Raw genomic sequence first — 17849 nt, forward strand, 5'->3', positions numbered from 1 at the left:
GCATGCCCTAATAACCTTTCATATATACTGCATCACCAAGTATTATTATTTATTTCTTAGCAGACACCCTTATCCAGGGCGACTTAAAATTATTACAAGATATCACATTATTTTCACATACAATTACATTATTTTTTTTTACATACAATTACCCATTTATACAGTTGGGTTTTTACTGGAGCAATCTAGGTAAAGTACCTTGCTCAAGGGTACAGCAGCAGTGTCCCCGACCTGGGATTGGACCCACAACCCTCCGGTCAAGAGTCCAGAGCCCTAACCACTCCTCCACACTGCTGCCACAAGTAGCACTGATATTCTATATATCTGCAGTGCATGGTTTCCTATCAGCCATCAGTCAGGAACGTGTAAATATGTTTTGTGTTTTTTAAATATAATACAGCTCAGTTATAATGGGGTATCTTATTTCAATTGGTACAACTTGCCCATGATGCCGGGAACTGAACCTAGACTCTTCTGACCTGCAGTCCTTAGCTCAAACCACAGTCAATTTCATCAACCAAATGGCATTGGGATTAAGCTTCTTAAAATCACAGGGGCAGTGCAGATTTTTCGTCTGGCTGCCAGTCTGGAATATGTACTCAAAAAAACAGGTTGGCATTCTTCATAGAATGAGAGAAAATACTATTGGTGTCAGCAACACCAGAAAAACACCATGGAGACTAGACTTCCATACATTTAACAGGGAAACAGACAGGCGCCACAGCAGTATGACCACATAGAGACTTGGCATGCTTAATGTTGCTGACAGACAAAGAGCAAGGGAAAGGACAGCTCACAGGCGCAGATATTGGCTTTAACCAGTCCTGTCTGAAATAAGGCCAAAGTAAATTACTTCATTATTTTGAGAGACCCGTTTTATTAAAGAATACTAATAAAACAAATAAAAACATGCTGTAGTTTATGGTCATAGTTAATTAATATGTATTAGATTACACATTGTTAATATCTAAAAAAAAAATAACTAGGTCAATTGGATCTGAGCCCTTTTACTTCCCAATGCCAAATTAAATGTGCTATACCACAGGCCTGCAAACTTGATGTACTTTTCATCTAACTCTTACATGAAAAAAACTGGTTGTTTCATATTTTTATTTACAAAAGTACAAAGTTATATAAAACAAAAATGAAGAATGCCACTTGTTTAAAAAAATTCCATTAAAAATTATTTTTATGATTAAATTACAACACACATTAGGAAAAAACAAATAACTTGTTTTGCCAATCTAGTCCCTGAATAGGCCTATTTATTAGGCTTGTGATTTCTTTAACAGAGAGGATGTACAGTAGCATATCCTGTTTTGAAAGCAAACAGCAAGCCTATACAGTAGTAGGTCTTCACCGAAAGCTTTCATGTTTCATGACAACTCCAGAAAACCATCAGCAGCATCAATCATGTTCAAAGCTTTTTTAAGAAACAACTTCACTTTTGATCCTTGTTAATTTAGTAACACTCATTTTCATTTTCCTTTTACACAAAATGCAACAGACTGTTCTCTGGAGTAAAGTTAACCATGAAGTCTTATGTTTCACGGGGAAGATACAGCATAACAGCAAAACAAACCTTTCCTCAAAGTATATCCGAGTTTAAAAATCGATAGGTTCACAAATCAATATCTTAAAAATCGACATACTGCCACCAGAATAAAGATATTGGGGTCTATTTATTTAATCGAAACAGACATGGACCTAAATATCACCAATGTCTGGAAAATTAAAATAGGGCTTGTTCTGAAGACCAACATCTCTAACAGTGCTTGTAAAAATACAGTACTAGGTGTAATTTGTATTTAAAAGCATGTCAAATGTGTTTTAATGGTATAAATATTAAATTATGGACCTCTGTCTTTAAACATTACATAGAAAATCATACAGTTCTATTTTGTGGAAGTTTGTGCAACGTTAACTGCTGTATCGAAGGATCTAACAAAAATATAACTTGTGTTACATACATTTCTATTTCACAATCAAACTAAATATGTGCAGCTTGTGTAGAAAGTCAGTATTAAAAAAAATGTTTCCAAAGATGCAAACACAAGCAACTCTTCCTGCAAAACCTTATCAAATGATTTGAAGAGGCCACCTTCTATTTCACACTGCTGTCTTGGTTCTGTGGGTTCAGTCGGGTCTAGGACTGGTGCTGTTTGAATGGAGGGACTGCTACTGTGGGCAGAACCTGGTTCTGGAAAACAAAGATCTTGATCCTCTCAAAAACCCACAGGAAAATTAGCAGAACGCTGACGTACTGAACCCAGGCAAACTTAATCATTTCCCAAAAGCCAGGCTGATAAGTTTGCTGAAGTTAAGGAGAATTTTCAGCAACAGTTATCTAGTCAAATATATCTTTCAGAATATTCTGAGATATTTGTCTGGGGTCATATACATTTTTGTATAAATTGGTAAGCAGGCTTTCATATTTAATATATTTCACGTATTTGGTTTGCACTGTACTGAACTGTACATGATGTGCTTGTCTAATAATGTAATTATCTCTTAACACTGCACACCTCTGTGGAGGTCTAGGGACAAAACTACTAACCAAGACCAGGAATATATGCTTAAAATATAAAACAGGATTGTCTTTTCCAATGTCTGTTACCAAATACTAACTATTAATTTACCTTGATACGAACCCAGAAAAATAAAGGGTAATTTATTTATTAGATCTACATCTTAGTAAAGGATATGTAATGATCTCCATGGGGTATCTGATAACGGCATTTATTTGAAACGGGGTACCGGCAGCTCGAACCATCGTCCACACAGGATTTGGGTTTGACAGCAGCGTGGAAACTATAAAAAAAGACAAATAGATTGATATTTTGCATATATGAGAGAAGCAATGACTGGAGAAAGATTTGAACAGTAAAACAGAACATTGTTTAAGGAAGATATGGATTTCAGGTTGCTGGACTCAGACCTGTTTTAGTGTTTTCTTATTTCAAAAAAGCATTCAATTCATGCTTTACGCATTATGAACATTCTTTATATAAAGGAAACTCAATCTCCTTTAATTGGTATAGCTTTCTCGATTCTAACAAAGAAATCACAGTAGCAATGGACTGGATTATATGCAATTTTACGCAATGCTACATTTTAGGGATTACATCATTGGTATTTGACAAAATAAAACCAGTCATGCTTACAGTAGTGGAAAATAGAGCTCATTGTGTGTAATGGATATGTAATGGATATGGTGTGACCACAGGAGTGATAACCAAGGCCTTGAGATTCATTTTTTATTCCTCTTTTTAGCATAAGCAAATTCGTTTGTATGCTCTTTTTTATTACTGTACTGTAGATTCAAACTGCTGCTACCTGGTACCCAGACAAAGAAAAGGTAAGGTACCAGGAAGCAGCAGTTCAATTGTTTCAATCTTATTTATCTTGTTTCCTGTGTAAGGCACACCATGACACCTGTAACGTCAAATGGTATTGATCTATTTTCCTTTTAAATACCTTGAAAAACTGAATACTGTGACTCACCATTTCTTTCTTGGTAAGTTCTGATGATGTTAGTAAGATCATAGGCACTGGCAAATGGGCTGCTTCCATTAATAACAGAAACCTGGAAAATGTCCAAATTAATTCAATATGTAAAGGAGTTAAGAAAACCCTTGGTTAAATTTCAATTAAGTTGAACTAAAATGAGGAACTGTTTTGATTCCATGGTTATGTAAAGCAATCAGTAAATATGACCCTCACATTGTATCTGGTATTGATACCCCTGTGACTCAAGGGCTGTCTCTGCTGTAGCCTCAGATCCCCATTGATATAAAGCTGCGATCCAGGTACTGGAGAGGAGTGTTGAATGAATGCCATACACTGCATTACGAAGTTAGACATCCTCTGAAACACACATTCATTGGAAATGTTATCAGTGGGTTAAAAAAAATAAAAATAAACTGGTGTTACCATGAGAAAACTGAAGACTGTACAGAGTTTACCAGCTTCTGTTCCAATACTTCAAACTGACTGGAATGTAACTGTTAGAAAACCTTACATTTTCATTGATGAGTTTAGCAATTTCTTAATCTGAATTCCTAAATGTCAGCCCTAATTTTACTTTTTGGTTAACCTACTATTGTAAATTGGACACTGTTTAAGTTTCAGTAAGTAAAGCACAAAAAATAAATTATTTTGGCAATCTCCTTTTTCATTTCCGTTCATCTTTAACTGAGCTTGTATGTCACTTGTGGCCTCCAACTGCTGCAAGTAGTAACAGGAGCAAGCCAATATGTTTACAATATAGGAGTTTCAAAAACTGTAATAAATTTCAAATATGTACCATTCATTTAAGAACACAATCTAGTGTTAAATCATGTACTATTAGCAGCTGGCATTGCTAACAATTTGAAGACAAGTAATTTGAATTACAAGCAATTTTCTCCCAATTATTAATATTTTTCTCCTTCACCGCAGCAATTCCTCACACAGCCCAGGGACTCGGGGCTTAGTGGGCGTCCTCCTATCCCAAGAGCCAATCAGTGTCTTTTCACACCCAGGAACCTGATGTCCGCAGGCTACCAGCCTCTGGAGGTCAAAGACCAGCCCAGCAAACCTCCGCCCCCAAGTTCACTCGGCCTGTAGGGGTCACCACAGAGCGGTGAGGAGAAACAGTCTAAGCCGAATCCCACCTCCCCAACCCGGGGAGCGACAAAGCTAAGGATTGATGTTTTATTAAGCCAATAAGGGATTAACCCATTCTTTTGCTATACTACTTTTTTTTTATCACATACTTCCGTAAAAAGTGTTTAAAACAGTGTGGCCAAGTTGCACACAAGGCAAAAACATAATTCAATGGGAGCTCAGCTGGTTACAATGGGAAAGGTAATTACAAACTTTTAAGAAACCCATCCATTTAAGACTGTTTACTTACAAAAAGTTGGTATGAGAATGTGAGTATAAGCTGGACACTGTACACCTGTTCTGTGGACTGGAGTGGGAGTCCCAATGAGAGACTGAGCTGGTCAAACTTCCCATCCTGGTTCTGATCTTCTTCTCTCACCTGTAACAAAAAGAAATGAGCAAATGTGCAGTACACAGGTGACCTGCATCCTGCAAAAAATACCTTCTTCCATGTACTTGTACTTAGGGAACGGGTAAGCAACCTAGAACTAGATTAAATTAAATATATATGGCCAAATTATAGCAAATTATATAGCCATTATAATTATTTATTTGCAGGAGGGTCAATTTAATAACTAAGAAAATTAAAGGACATAATTTCTTGCAATGGAATGGTCTGGAAGAGACCAATTTGCATTTCCCTTAACTAGGGTATAATGATTCATACTCACATGTACTTTGCTGTCGTTGGAAGCTTAACTTTTTGAATGCTGAAACCAAATTATTTTATGTGTAGAGGTTTGTTTATTTGTTTGTTAAATATTCCTGATTAATGTTTGATGAATGCAAACAAAATGAAGTAAAACTTACTGATATTGAAGGTATTCTAAGGTTGGTTCCCTGCAGGTTATTGAAGTTCTGATATGTACTCCATGCAACGTAGTCTCCACTGGTACTAGTCGCTGCGATTAACAAAACCTGGTATTGAAATCGTACACTTGGCTGCTCCTCATAGGTACTGAGTTTTAACCAGAACCCTAAAAAAAAAAAAAAAAGTTAAACCTGCCGTGTCTTACAATCATATTTCCCAAACATAATTCCAAAAAACAGAATTTGCATGCCTACTTTTACATTCAAATATTATTTATCTGTGGCTGCCAACCTTCTGTGCACTGTACTTTATTAGACAACAAACTTCGCTCAGTGTGCAGCCACAAATATATAACCTATCTCTTAAGAGACACAAGACACTCGCCGTAACCCAGCAATAGTTATGGAATGAAAAAAGCGCAGGGTGTTGGCTTGGGAATATATTATATATATATATATATATATATATATATATATATATATATATATATATATATATATATATATATATAATTTTAAATCGCACTATATGGAGTTAGCCTACATTGAAACCAAAGAAAATCCAGAGTCATAGATAATCTACGTCAGTCTTATTATTTCGGTAACATACTGTATTTATTGACTAACCTGGCATTTAAATACAGTTGAACAGAGAATACGATTACATTTTACCATTGAAAAAAAAAAAATAGCTAAACAAATCGCAATATTTGTTACCTTGACTTCTGTAAGAAACCAGCAAAGGTGGAATGTAGGTGAGCACCAAAACGATTAATAAAAACACGGTGGCTTTCGTGCAGATACTGGTCTTGTATCTTAATAAAGCAGGGTGGGAGTAAACCTCATATATGGCCATTTAATAACGAGAGGTAAATCAAATGAGCTAATAAAGATAGATCTAAAACACAGCGTTAAGAGTTATTTTGTGACGTTTTATATTTAAAACAATTCTAAAACAACTTTCGGGTCAATTAATAATAATAATGAAACGTTTCTAAAAGTAAACGTGTAGCAGGCCTTACACACATTAAAACAACGCGTTTTGCATGGATAAAAAATTAAATACACTCGAAATATGTCGTTTCAATTTTTAATTATAGCACTGGTTAAATGCTTTCGAAAGTAATTTTTAAATAATGTTTTTTGAAAGTTCGACGTTCAAAATAATCAAAGCCGCTGCGTTTTCAGTTACTTCCTGTAGCTTGGCATCTCTCGGTTTCCATAGCCTCCACCTTCCATAGCAACCAACGTTGGGCTGTGAGTGATAGGAGCTTTGGTCCAATAAGAAATCACAGTGAAGGGGTCCCTTAACAAATCAGGTTACGAGCTTAACAGTCAACAGGAAGTAGACAATCATGTTATTAGTAACAGGAAACAAAACAGTTGTGGTTTGTGTGAAGGGGTGTGGTTGTTTAACTGTCAAGCAGTCCTTAAAACATAGATGGAAAAGCACACATATTAAAATATTAAAATGTTAATAAACTCCCGAGATCGTTGTGACACGATTGCCTGGTCGTGCGCTGGTCGGCAACCTCCGTATATTATTCAGGCAGTCATATGACTTAAATGGGGCCTGCCTTCCCCTAGCTTTTAAATATTTGGTAGCTCGAGAGAGACTTGTCAAAAAAAAAGTCAGGAGCATACAAGAGGACACAGAAGCAATTTAAAAACAGTGTTTATTTGCCCGAGTATTAATGAGCACGGTTGTATAATGTAATGTGTTGCTCTGGAATTGTTAGAAGACAGTGAATATGATGTATCCCAGTGATGGCCTGCATTGTTTCATTTTAACACTTTTGTACAGAGATTTTTATTGCACTTCAGTTATGACTTACTGAACATACAGTATATATGTCTAGTATGGCACTGTATAACCAGTCAAGCAAGAATATACAATACAGAAATGTCAGCATATCACAGTATTTGATACCACAATACACGATGCAGGGTGTGGCAACCACCTCAGTACTGAAATACATCTTGCATACTCCCTGTGAACTGTTCACTACCTGTATTCACTGTGTTGTGGTTGACCACTTTCAGTTGGCACAGTCCTCTGCACCTGTTGTTTCCAATTCAGTCAGTCAGTCACTTCATACACCATGGAGACCAGTTTTGTAGTTGACAGCAGTCATTTAAGACACAGCGGTCCTTAAAATAATTGTAGTGAACTAAGTACTTCCATAAATCATATCCATTTTACACTTCAATTTCCTACATAGCTTTCCAATGTGCAGTTTTTAAAGAAACACAAGTTACAGCAAAAACAGACTAGGTTAAAGAAAGTGTGTTACTGCTGTGCATCCTTGGTCATTTCACCCTAGCAGTGTCTTCTGTGTCATGTTACTAGATAAATGCATGTCAGCCAAACGAGGAAGCAGCTGATTGGTTATTGATGGAATAAACGCTAATGAGGGGTGGGGGCAATTTCACCCTCCAGGTTAAATGACACAGGAAGTGCAAGCCAGTCTAAAAGCATAGCTTGCATACAGGGATTTATTTAATCTAGTGCAGTACCAGATGTAATCTTTTAAAAAGAAAATGTTTCTTTCAAAACTGTGCATTTATATATAATGGATGGCAGAGAAATGCATTGAATTATTTTGTTAGCTACAACTACTTAATATTTCTCTTTGTTTCTAATAAAGTGACTACATCCTGTATAAACATGTTCTATTCATATCGATAGGGACAAAACACTCTGGTTTTTAAAAAGCTGTCATAGCAAGCAGTAGCCATTACTGCCAGACAAAGCACATTACTGAAATACCAAATCAGTCCAGGGGGTTAGTTGGCGTATCTGCATGCTGTTATGGGGTGAAATGTGCCATTATTTAGCCAGTAAACTGTGAAATGTGGTATTCAACATATCCTGGTCAAACTAAAGTATAGAGGCTATAATAGTATGAATACGATTGCAATTAACAAACTAGGGCAACTGAAATGCCATTACAGTAAAACCTATTTTCCAAACCAGGAGGTGTTCAGAAAATCGAAATGACAACTGTGAGACTGTTTAAATGAATTTAGAAACCACCTTAAATAAGATTTATTACAACCCCTTTATCTTTAAGTAGATACCAGGGATGGAGATATGGTTAACATAATCCGTGACAACAGGGCAGAATAGCACTGCACAGAACAAGACGGGTTAACAGGGGTTGTTTGCGGTTTATTTGGGGTTGTACGCTTCTTTATTGCCCAAACACAAACCCATAGGTCAGGATGTAGTCGTGTTATGCTGCATTCATCAAAAAAGACACCATTAAGGTCAGACTTTTGAAATACAAGTTTTAAAAAATAAACAGTGGTTTTAATCACCTGCAGCACACATCTCCTCCTATTCAAGATTAGGCTGATTAAAAAATAAATAGCGTGAAATAGAAACTAAAACCGCTTGTGTACAAAAATATCCATATGATCCTTCAGTTCCTATTAAAGGTGTCTACATTTAGAAACAGCCAGAGGTAACCTTATGGAATGAACTATTCCACAAACGAGAAGGATTTAGCTTCCAAATACTATACCAGCATGATTCATTATTTGTATTTTATTTTACAATACATTATGCAGAATAAAGCTCTTCCTTTCAGTAGTAAGAACAAAGAGGCTGTTTTATTTCTTCAAAGCAGCCAGACTGTGCTTCCCCCCAGTTACAGAGGCAGTGTTTCACCCCATGGAGGTGACATCATAGCCTGGTTTGGACTCTGAAGCTGCAGCTAGTTTTTGTTACATTGTTGCTGTTTTAGTTTATCGCTTTTGTTTATAAGAAACAAAATAACAGTTCGAATTTTATTTTTTTTTAAAAAGAAACAGGAGTCTGCAAAAATGAAATGGATGTTTAAAGAAGACCATTCTCTTGGTAAGTAGTTATTTGTTACCGATTTGGTTTTGTTTCCTAGCGTTATGTATTTTTGACATGTCAAGGCCTATATAGCTTGGGTGGCCTGCGTAGATTGTGTTTGTATTTTTTTTTTTTTTTTTACTTTTGGTTTTTATTCTGATATGGGGTGGGCATGTCTGACATTGTATTACGTAACAATAACGTATTGTTTTGTGTATTATAATGCTTATGTTCAATGCATTTTGAAGGTGCTGTTGCTAATAATCTCAGTTATTCGTTCTATACATATTTAACTCCATATACCTGTAAACATAGTTACTTTTTAGAGATGTTCGTTGACATCAGGTTTCCATACATCCACTGTGCATTACTGTCACGCCTAGTTTTTAAGGGAATACTAAATAAAACAATTGAATTATAGGGAGCTTTTTTTAAAGGTGGTGTTATTTACAATTTGTCACCTGTATTAGAAAGTCCAGTAAACATTAAAAGGGAAGAATATTTCCAATTATACCACTAATTAGGTTATCTGAGGTTACAAATATAGAACATGGGACATAGTGTGTTCTGCATTGCATAGAGACGTTCTAATTATAACATTAGCTTATGGTACTATATTTAATTTATATTCCAATCACTGGTCAACCTATTAAGGGAGATCTAAATCACGTTTTGTCTAATGTCTTATTTGATTAGTTAGTTGGCACAGAATGCTAATCAAACTGCGCCCACTATTTTTTCTTTTAGATTTGGGCCAAAAAGTCGCTGTTTATTGCTGTTAATAATATTATGCATTCAACCTAACTCCCGTTCTGGCAAATTATAAGGTTGCCAAGATGTTTTCAGCCTGGCCTTCTACAGGGCTGAACGAAATTAGGGTAAGCACAGCCCTTTAAAACCACGTAGGCCTCTCAGTTTAATACTGTACCTAGATATTAAATTAAGAAAATGTTAACGGTTGTACAGTATATATAATCTATAATATTGTGTTTTATTTATTATATGAAGAAACTATTTCAGTATCACTGTATTGCACTGTGGACCAAGTTTGATTTTAGAGGCTGCAAACAAACAATATGAGGAAAGAGTTAATTTGTTTCAATAGAGTACCAAGCAAGTGAAGGCCTTTTATTTAAGATCTTCAAGTTAGACATGCTCATGACATGAGTCAGAAAGACTGAGGACATTCACTGTAGGCAAAAAATAACTTTTGAATGCTGTAAACTTACAGCAATCAGAAGTGCTTTATTATGCTGTCCTAAAATTATATTCTTAAAAAAAAACTTTATAGGTTTTATTATCCCAATAGTATTAGCTGTAGAAACACAAGCTTGATATATACAAGCATGCTTCCACTACTGAAATGTATTGTGGAACAAGCATTTGTTCCCCAAAATGTCTGCTATCCTGATAAAATATACAAATTGACATTATAGATAATATTTTATAACCCCCTTCCCCCCAAAATCATTTAAAGGTTCAATAAACAGTATTAACTGTTACCCACGCCCCACACCCATTGGCAGTCTGGCTGGACAAAAGCTTTCAGACAGTCTGTTATTTTTTTTGCTGATACCCAAATGAACAGCTGTATTCACAAAAAGGGTCGTTTCACCTGCTATATGTTTCCTGAACTAGCAAAAATGATCCGTCTTCAGTGACTCTTCAACTACAACTCGCCCGGTTTCAATGATTGGTATAGTACAGTACATAAAGTAAATCTGATTAACACTTAAAAATGTACTGTACATTATAGGGGTCTGCAGCTTGGGGACACCAGAGAGAAAAATAGGGATCCATGAATTTCAGATCAGCAGAAATTATATGTGTTGGCTGCTTGTTTATGATCTCAGAGAGACTTAATTGAGTGGAACATTTATTGATGAGCTTAAGAAGACTGGAAAGTCTAGGTTTTATTGGCGGCACTGGTACACATATTTTTTTTTAGATATAGGGTAGTCCTGTTATCATCAGCACAAGTTCTTGAGAGTATTAGGCTTTGGTGACCTAGTTAGTATGCTTCAGTTCTGCTCTGTGATTGGTTGGGCTAATATAGGGTTGTAGGACTGCGAACATCTGTTTATGTAGGGTAATATCAGCATTAGTAGAAGGGAGTCTGTTTAGGGCTATATTTATTTATTTATTTATTATTATTAATTAATTATTAATTATTTAGCAGACAGTTTTATCCAAAGGAACTTACAGAAATGAAACAAAATATAACAATATATAAATTAGTCTTAAATTGAAAAATGAATGAAGAATTATAAATATTTAAAATACACAACTAACTCATAAAATAACAACTCATAACAACACAGAAACTCCCCAGAACAGCCCCAAAACAGCCAGTCCTTTCCCGATGTTCTTACATGATTGCTACACACGCTGCCACTCACACCGGCAGGGAAGATGAATCCATAGCAATCCTTAATTGGAGGCAGTAGGAACAGGTGTGTGATGGACACAGGTGAAAGTAATAAAGTCGATATAACCTGTGCACAGATGCTTGCAGTCCTATTAATCTATTATATATTTCTGTATTATTAATATGTATTTAGTCCATTGTTAATTTCACTGAAAAGAGTGAAACATTGATGCCTGGTGTAAGCGACCAAATGTGAGGTCCCCGCTTTGAATGGACTTTGCAGTTGAACGGAATTCTGCACAGTAAAAACTGAAAGTGGCACAGATGATGTCATGAAGAGTTTTTCTGTGATGTGTCGTGGAATACAGAAGGCGAAACATGCTGTCTGATTGACTGAAAGATCCAGAGGCATCTATAATGAAGGCTTTATGTTCAGACCTCATTGCTCAAATTTGATAAAATTTCAAAAATGTACAAGACGTTACTCCACGTACGGTGAATGTCTAAGGAACCACTTCAGATAAACCTGTGCTACTGATGTAGGAAATGGTGACCTACAGTACTTTTTCATTGTACTGACAGACACCTGTAATGCATTATTTATATATGTGGGCTGGGGATTTGTGGTTTCTTACATGCAACTTAATTTTAGGGGAAGTTATAGTTATTTTTGTTGTGTACTGTGTCAAACGAGTAAGCAAGGTTCAGTGAACCTGGGAAGTGGTATTTCAATACTGTGAACAAATTTGGTTGGTTGGACCTACATTTATAGTAGGCAAAATAACTTGTAACAGATCATTCATGCAAAGTTTCATATACAGGGAAATGTTTTCAGAGGCTAATATTCATTTAGAGAGTATTCCTGTTCAATAAAAAAGGTGCTTTTTCATTGACCAGTATTTCACATTGTGCATTTATTTTTTATATAGCACCAGGGTGTACTGATACTGTAAACGAGAAATGGCTTCATGATACACTATGTTTTGGTTACCTTTACATGTTAACAGTAAAAACAATACACATTTCTAACATGGATTGTCATTGATCGCATTCCTGTTTTAAGACGTTACAGCCTTTTGCTTTTTCCTTCTTGAATGTGGCAAAACCTGTAAAAGTGATTTCAAAAATCAAAATTTCAATGAACGAGGCAAATACTGACATGGAAATGTGCAAAGAATAAAAGTGTTCCCCGCTATACCAGTGAGGCCTACATTTCTTTTAATGGCCCTTGCTGCTGAGCTTAAAAGCACTGTAGCTTTTAACTGGTGCATGTGCTAAGTGGAAAGGCTGTCTACATAATGGCTAGTAGGCCACTTAAAATATTATTATCCAGCTGATATGCTTCCTGTATTTAACAAAAGGCAGGAAGGAGGAGAACCAGATGGCTTATTAACAAAATGACGGCAGAAGAATGCACTATTTGCAAATACAGTGGAACGTCGCATATCCGACCTTCTCATAACCGCCCTGATCAATTAACCGCCTCGCTAAATAAATAAATACATTTTAAAAGTAGGCTACGAGAGTAATGGCATTGGCAGCAAATGCAGCTTCAGTGATGGAAACAGAAAGAAAGCATTATAGCAATCAGCCTTTTGGTGCGTTCCCCTTTAAGAGAGGCGTGTGTCAGTCAGTTGCGTGTAGCAGTGACGTTTCAATACATCAGTTGAGAAAGCTTTTTTTGTGTGTGCAATGTGTTTATATTATGGAGCGCATGCTTGTAGATATTGGCAGCGCGTTGTTGTAGCTTTTAAATGCATTTAAATTAAACAAAGCAATCTTCACCGAACACTTCTAACCATACATTTATAAGGCATGTAGTGCGACTCAGCCAGCCATAGTTACAAAATACAAAGTGTTGGTACTTTATAATAGACACAGAGGTGAATTTGTAGACACTAAGTGAGGAAGATCGGAAAATAAAAAAAAAACTTTAATTGAAGGCGTCAATTTCTGGAGAACATTCCTTAAAGTTTTGTGAATAGGGCCATATAATCTCTTATATACTACATTAAAAACACACACATGTATACACACACACACATTGTATTCATTTATAACTTTTTTTTTTTCATTTACAGAACACCGATGTGTCGAATCGGCAAAAATCAGAGCCAAATACCCAGACAGGGTTCCGGTGAGTATCTACTGGAATGGAGGATGATTTCCTGTGGTTTGTGTGATTTGAAAGAGAGAGTCAGCAAGCACTGTATCAGAGAGAACCGTGTAGCTCTAAAGAACTCTGTCTGGCCCACCTCCAGATAATCTTCTCCTGCTGTTGCATCAAGGTGCCCGAGTCCCTGTTTAGTGGAGGAGTTGCATATGAATCGGGTGTTGGGTAGCTGGATAGGTCTGGTGCTTTTCTAAATGCTATGCAGCAACAAGCACCTTAGGACCAGCTTCAAGTACACTTTGATCTTTGCTGTCAATAGGAATACTTCCAATTATCGTTCATTTTATTTATTTATTTTTGGTTAATTTCACTTTTTTCTTTTTATTTGGTACTTCTTGTGTTCCTGAAAGATAAGCAACAATGGCAGACTCACAGGAAGTGTGTGCTGTGAATGAGAGATTAATATCTGTGGTGGGGGATGTGTGTTACAAAGTTAGGCTTTTAAATCTGTGGGAGTGTATAGACACCTATCATTTGAAACAAACTTTTTTTTAGAAGTATATATGGGCTGTCACCTGGAGGTCATGAGGCACTTTTTTACACAGAGAATTGTGAGGGTCTGGAACCAACTCCCCAGTAATGTTGTTGAAGCTGACACCCTGGGATCCTTCAAGAAGCTGCTTGATGAGATTCTGGGATCAATAAGCTACTAACAACCAAACGAGCAAGATGGGCTGAATGGCCTCCTCTCGTTTGTAAACTTTCTTATGTTCTTATAAGACATATTTTTGTAGCAAGTCAGTTTTATTCACAATGGGCAAGCCATCAGATAGGACAGACTGATACAAGACTTTGGTGCTCGGTTGGCATCTGTTGCTGTATCCAGCACTGCGTGAGGAACAGTCTCAACGGGTATTCTAGAGAACAGACTTTACTGCAGGTAATCTTTGAGGGATGGTTACATACCCCTCAAGAACAATGAAAACACAATGCAGAGTCATCACATTGAGTCCGTAGAATCCCGGCTGCCCACGGTGGCTCTTACACCAAATTGTTCTGTCCAACCCCTGTATGTGACTAGTCCGTCAGCTGCAAGTCTGACACAATATAGGAAACAATGTCAAAGATAATGTTTTATGCAAGAATCCTTGTGTGTTGGTTCGCATGAAAACAACATCCTTTTTTTAAAATATAAAATGTCAGCCAGCACTTGATAATCTGAATACAAAATTAGACCTGATGCAGATTTTTTTTTTTAAAGTAATCAAATACAAGAAACCTTAAGCTCTTATTTCAGCTCAAGAAACCAAAAATCACATCCTCACAAAATCTGCTCTACAGCCCAATGCATTTCGCTTGGATTTCTTCTGCCATGTAAAGCTCTTTACCATTGTGTGTTTTAGGTGATTGTGGAGAAAGTGTCTGGCTCGCAGATCGTTGATATTGACAAGCGAAAGTACCTGGTGCCCTCCGACATCACGGTAGCTCAGTTCATGTGGATCATCCGAAAACGCATCCAGCTGCCCTCAGAAAAAGCGATTTTCCTGTTTGTAGACAAAACTGTTCCTCAGTCCAGGTAAGAAAGACACAAACTTCCAGTGTATCTTATACTGAAGCAGGTTTTGTTCTGTAGCTGCAGTGTGGTTATCAAAAGGAAAAAAAGAATCCTGTGTCATGTTCAAATCACTGTTAAAAAATTAAGAAAATACTTATTTGGGAATCACACAAGATGTTAATATGAGAAAACTGAGCAGCTACCTGGCAACGCCAGAAGCTGTCACCCAGTTGTAAATCGTTTAATTATTTTAAAGACACGACCGAGGCAGATCATTTTTAAAAGGCTGTCTGTCACATTTCCCAAGCAGTACTGCCAAGTAGTCTACTGATGACAGATGTACTTGATTTGCATTTCTCAATTAAAAGAAGCTAAGACTGATCTGCCAATGAATTTCTTTACAGATCTGGAACTCTATCCCGTTATATTTAGCTCTATGTTTGGCACAAAGAATGAAAAGCTCCTAGTTTGCTGTAACATTTGTGCCATAAAAAATTCAACAGTACCCAAAGCACAGTGCATTGTGGGGGCTGTATTTCAATAACAGAGACAAGTACTGTAAAGTATATTAAAAAAAAATAGATGTCTGGGAAAAATACAATAATAATAATAATAATAATAATAATAATGAACCTCGATGTTTTCATTCAGTAGGTCAATTTCAACAAATCACAGAAATGCGCTGGAGATACATTATTTAGATTGTCAGCTACCTAAGGACGTACATCTAAAATGCCATTATATTATATACATCCACATAAAGAAGGTGCAGGCAAGTGTAATACTTTAGTTTTACTGATTTTAATCTAATCCAATTTAGAGTGTATCAGTATTGATCCTAAAGTTGTATGCCAGTAAAGAATGATATTTGATCCAGGGCCACTACATTTAAACATTGGCTTAGTGCCACTTTAGGTCTGTTCCAAATATAGGTTCTATTCAGTTCATCAAAACCAGCGGCTTTAAATATGTTCAGATCTCTTCTGTTTTACATACTTTTCAAAACAAAGAGACTCTCATGCACTATTATCGTAACCTTGATAAACAAAAGCCCAAAAGTACATTACAAATTGCTAAGATATTTAGATCTGCTGTTATTAGATCAAAGAGTTCCTACTATATTTAAATACTAGTGACATAAAAGACTTGAAATGTCTTGTCTAGATTATTGAAAAGTTGCGCTATTCTAGATCCATTAAGGGTAGAATTTGTGTAGTGTGTTAATTTGAATGCTTTTCTTTATTTAAAAAAAATTGTTTCTTTCCCTCTAGCTTGACAATGGGACAGCTGTACGAAAAAGAGAAAGATGAAGATGGATTTTTGTATGTGGCTTACAGCGGAGAGAACACATTTGGCTTTTAAACATTTAAGCTTGGCTAGTGACCACTGCTAACCCTCTCGTCACTCTCTCGCTGACAAGCTTGATTGTACTACAGAGATATACTGCCGTTTTGAGCACTATATTAATCATATTATGGATACATTTGTAACTCTTATGCTATCCCATATTGTATTTAAGCTGTAAACACCATTAGATTGTTAAATTATGTTTTCATTTATTTTTTTCTTGTGTCTGTGAATTGTTTTGCTAGCTGTACTTTATCGGAATTGCTTACTGTTTTTTGTCGTTTTATTTCTTTTGAAAATATATTTAAAATAAGTTTAAATATTTCGAATGGTAAGGTAGCTGGATGACCTAACCAATAAAAAATAAAAATGAAAACTTGTTTTACTGAAATACTTATTTGATTTTAAAATGTATGAAGGTCATTAAAAAGTGAAGGGATTTAATACAAGAATTGTGAGTCATGGAGGGTCTAGAAATAATGTTTAAAGTCAATTGCAGCCTATTTTAATTTATATAAACAGTGGTGTACCTGAGCACTCTTTACTCTCTATTAATTCTGCTGCCCTTTTCTCCTGGGGGTGATATATTACCCCCCTTATTAAACTAAATACATTTGAACAATACACTGCTGTTTAAAGTTTGAGTGGTGATGACCTATACCACTATTAAATGTTATTTCCATGCTATAGTGCATACCAGCTATGCCAAATCAATTATGGCACCTTTGCTATTCTTCTGCAGTAGATTACAATATATTATATGTTAATGATTGGATTACATATTATGTAATTGGAGCTGAAGGCATATTCAGTTCATTATCTCCATTTCCACCGGTATGTGATATTTATTTGATTATGTTTATATTTAAATTAAGTATACTGTTTGGATTTTGTGCAAGTAGCATTTGTACACTTTACAAAATACATTACCAAACCGATCTTGCTTCTTATTGTGGTCACACTCAGATACATATAACATAAGCGTTAATAATGCTGTTGCATCATCACATGAAAAGCTGCATTGGAAAATGTAGTTTTTGTATAGCCCTCTGTCCAGATATTGTAATAAAAAAATATATTTAACAATCATGGCTGTTTTAGTGTCACTGATTTTAAAGTGCAAATGTTTTCAAATATAATTTACAACAGTCTAAACAGAGTACCA

At 35.9% G+C, this 17849-nt stretch overlaps 2 protein-coding genes across 2 annotated transcripts; one reads left to right on the forward strand and one right to left on the reverse strand.

The window, feature by feature from the left end:
- Window positions 1–36: 36 nt before the first annotated feature.
- On the reverse strand, window positions 37–6761 carry tmem231 (transmembrane protein 231). Its single transcript, XM_034040286.3, has 7 exons — window positions 6175–6761; window positions 5458–5624; window positions 4898–5026; window positions 3724–3867; window positions 3505–3586; window positions 2706–2811; window positions 37–2309 (listed from the first exon to the last, which is right to left on the reverse strand). The coding sequence occupies exons 1-7, from the start codon at window positions 6311–6313 to the stop codon at window positions 2147–2149; spliced, it is 930 nt and encodes a 309-aa protein (XP_033896177.1). The 5' UTR covers window positions 6314–6761; the 3' UTR covers window positions 37–2146.
- A 2342-nt stretch (window positions 6762–9103) lies between these two features.
- Window positions 9104–17773, forward strand: LOC117424803 (gamma-aminobutyric acid receptor-associated protein-like 2). Its single transcript, XM_034041512.3, has 4 exons — window positions 9104–9319; window positions 13751–13806; window positions 15186–15358; window positions 16609–17773. Exons 1-4 carry the CDS (start codon window positions 9286–9288, stop codon window positions 16697–16699), a joined length of 354 nt encoding a protein of 117 aa, XP_033897403.1. The 5' UTR covers window positions 9104–9285; the 3' UTR covers window positions 16700–17773.
- Window positions 17774–17849: the final 76 nt, after the last annotated feature.

This window comes from Acipenser ruthenus, chromosome 19 (assembly GCF_902713425.1).
Source record: "Acipenser ruthenus chromosome 19, fAciRut3.2 maternal haplotype, whole genome shotgun sequence".
Taxonomy (NCBI): Eukaryota; Metazoa; Chordata; class Actinopteri; order Acipenseriformes; family Acipenseridae; genus Acipenser; species Acipenser ruthenus.

What these genes read in the sequence shown, in the direction of transcription:
- LOC117424803 (XM_034041512.3), top strand. Translation starts at nt 9,286, where the DNA reads ATGAAATGGATGTTTAAAGAAGACCATTCTCTTG. An exon ending in AATACCCAGACAGGGTTCCG is followed by an intron (nt 13,807 to 15,185) that starts GTGAGTATCTAC and finishes TGTGTGTTTTAG; the next exon opens with GTGATTGTGGAGAAAGTGTC. An exon ending in AAAACTGTTCCTCAGTCCAG is followed by an intron (nt 15,359 to 16,608) that starts GTAAGAAAGACA and finishes CTTTCCCTCTAG; the next exon opens with CTTGACAATGGGACAGCTGT.
- tmem231 (XM_034040286.3), bottom strand. Translation starts at nt 6,313, where the DNA reads ATGGCCATATATGAGGTTTACTCCCACCCTGCTTTATTAAGATACAAG. An exon ending in CATTCTCATACCAACTTTTT is followed by an intron (nt 3,868 to 4,897) that starts GTAAGTAAACAG and finishes TGTGTGTTTCAG; the next exon opens with AGGATGTCTAACTTCGTAAT. An exon ending in GTATCAATACCAGATACAAT is followed by an intron (nt 3,587 to 3,723) that starts GTGAGGGTCATA and finishes GACATTTTCCAG; the next exon opens with GTTTCTGTTATTAATGGAAG.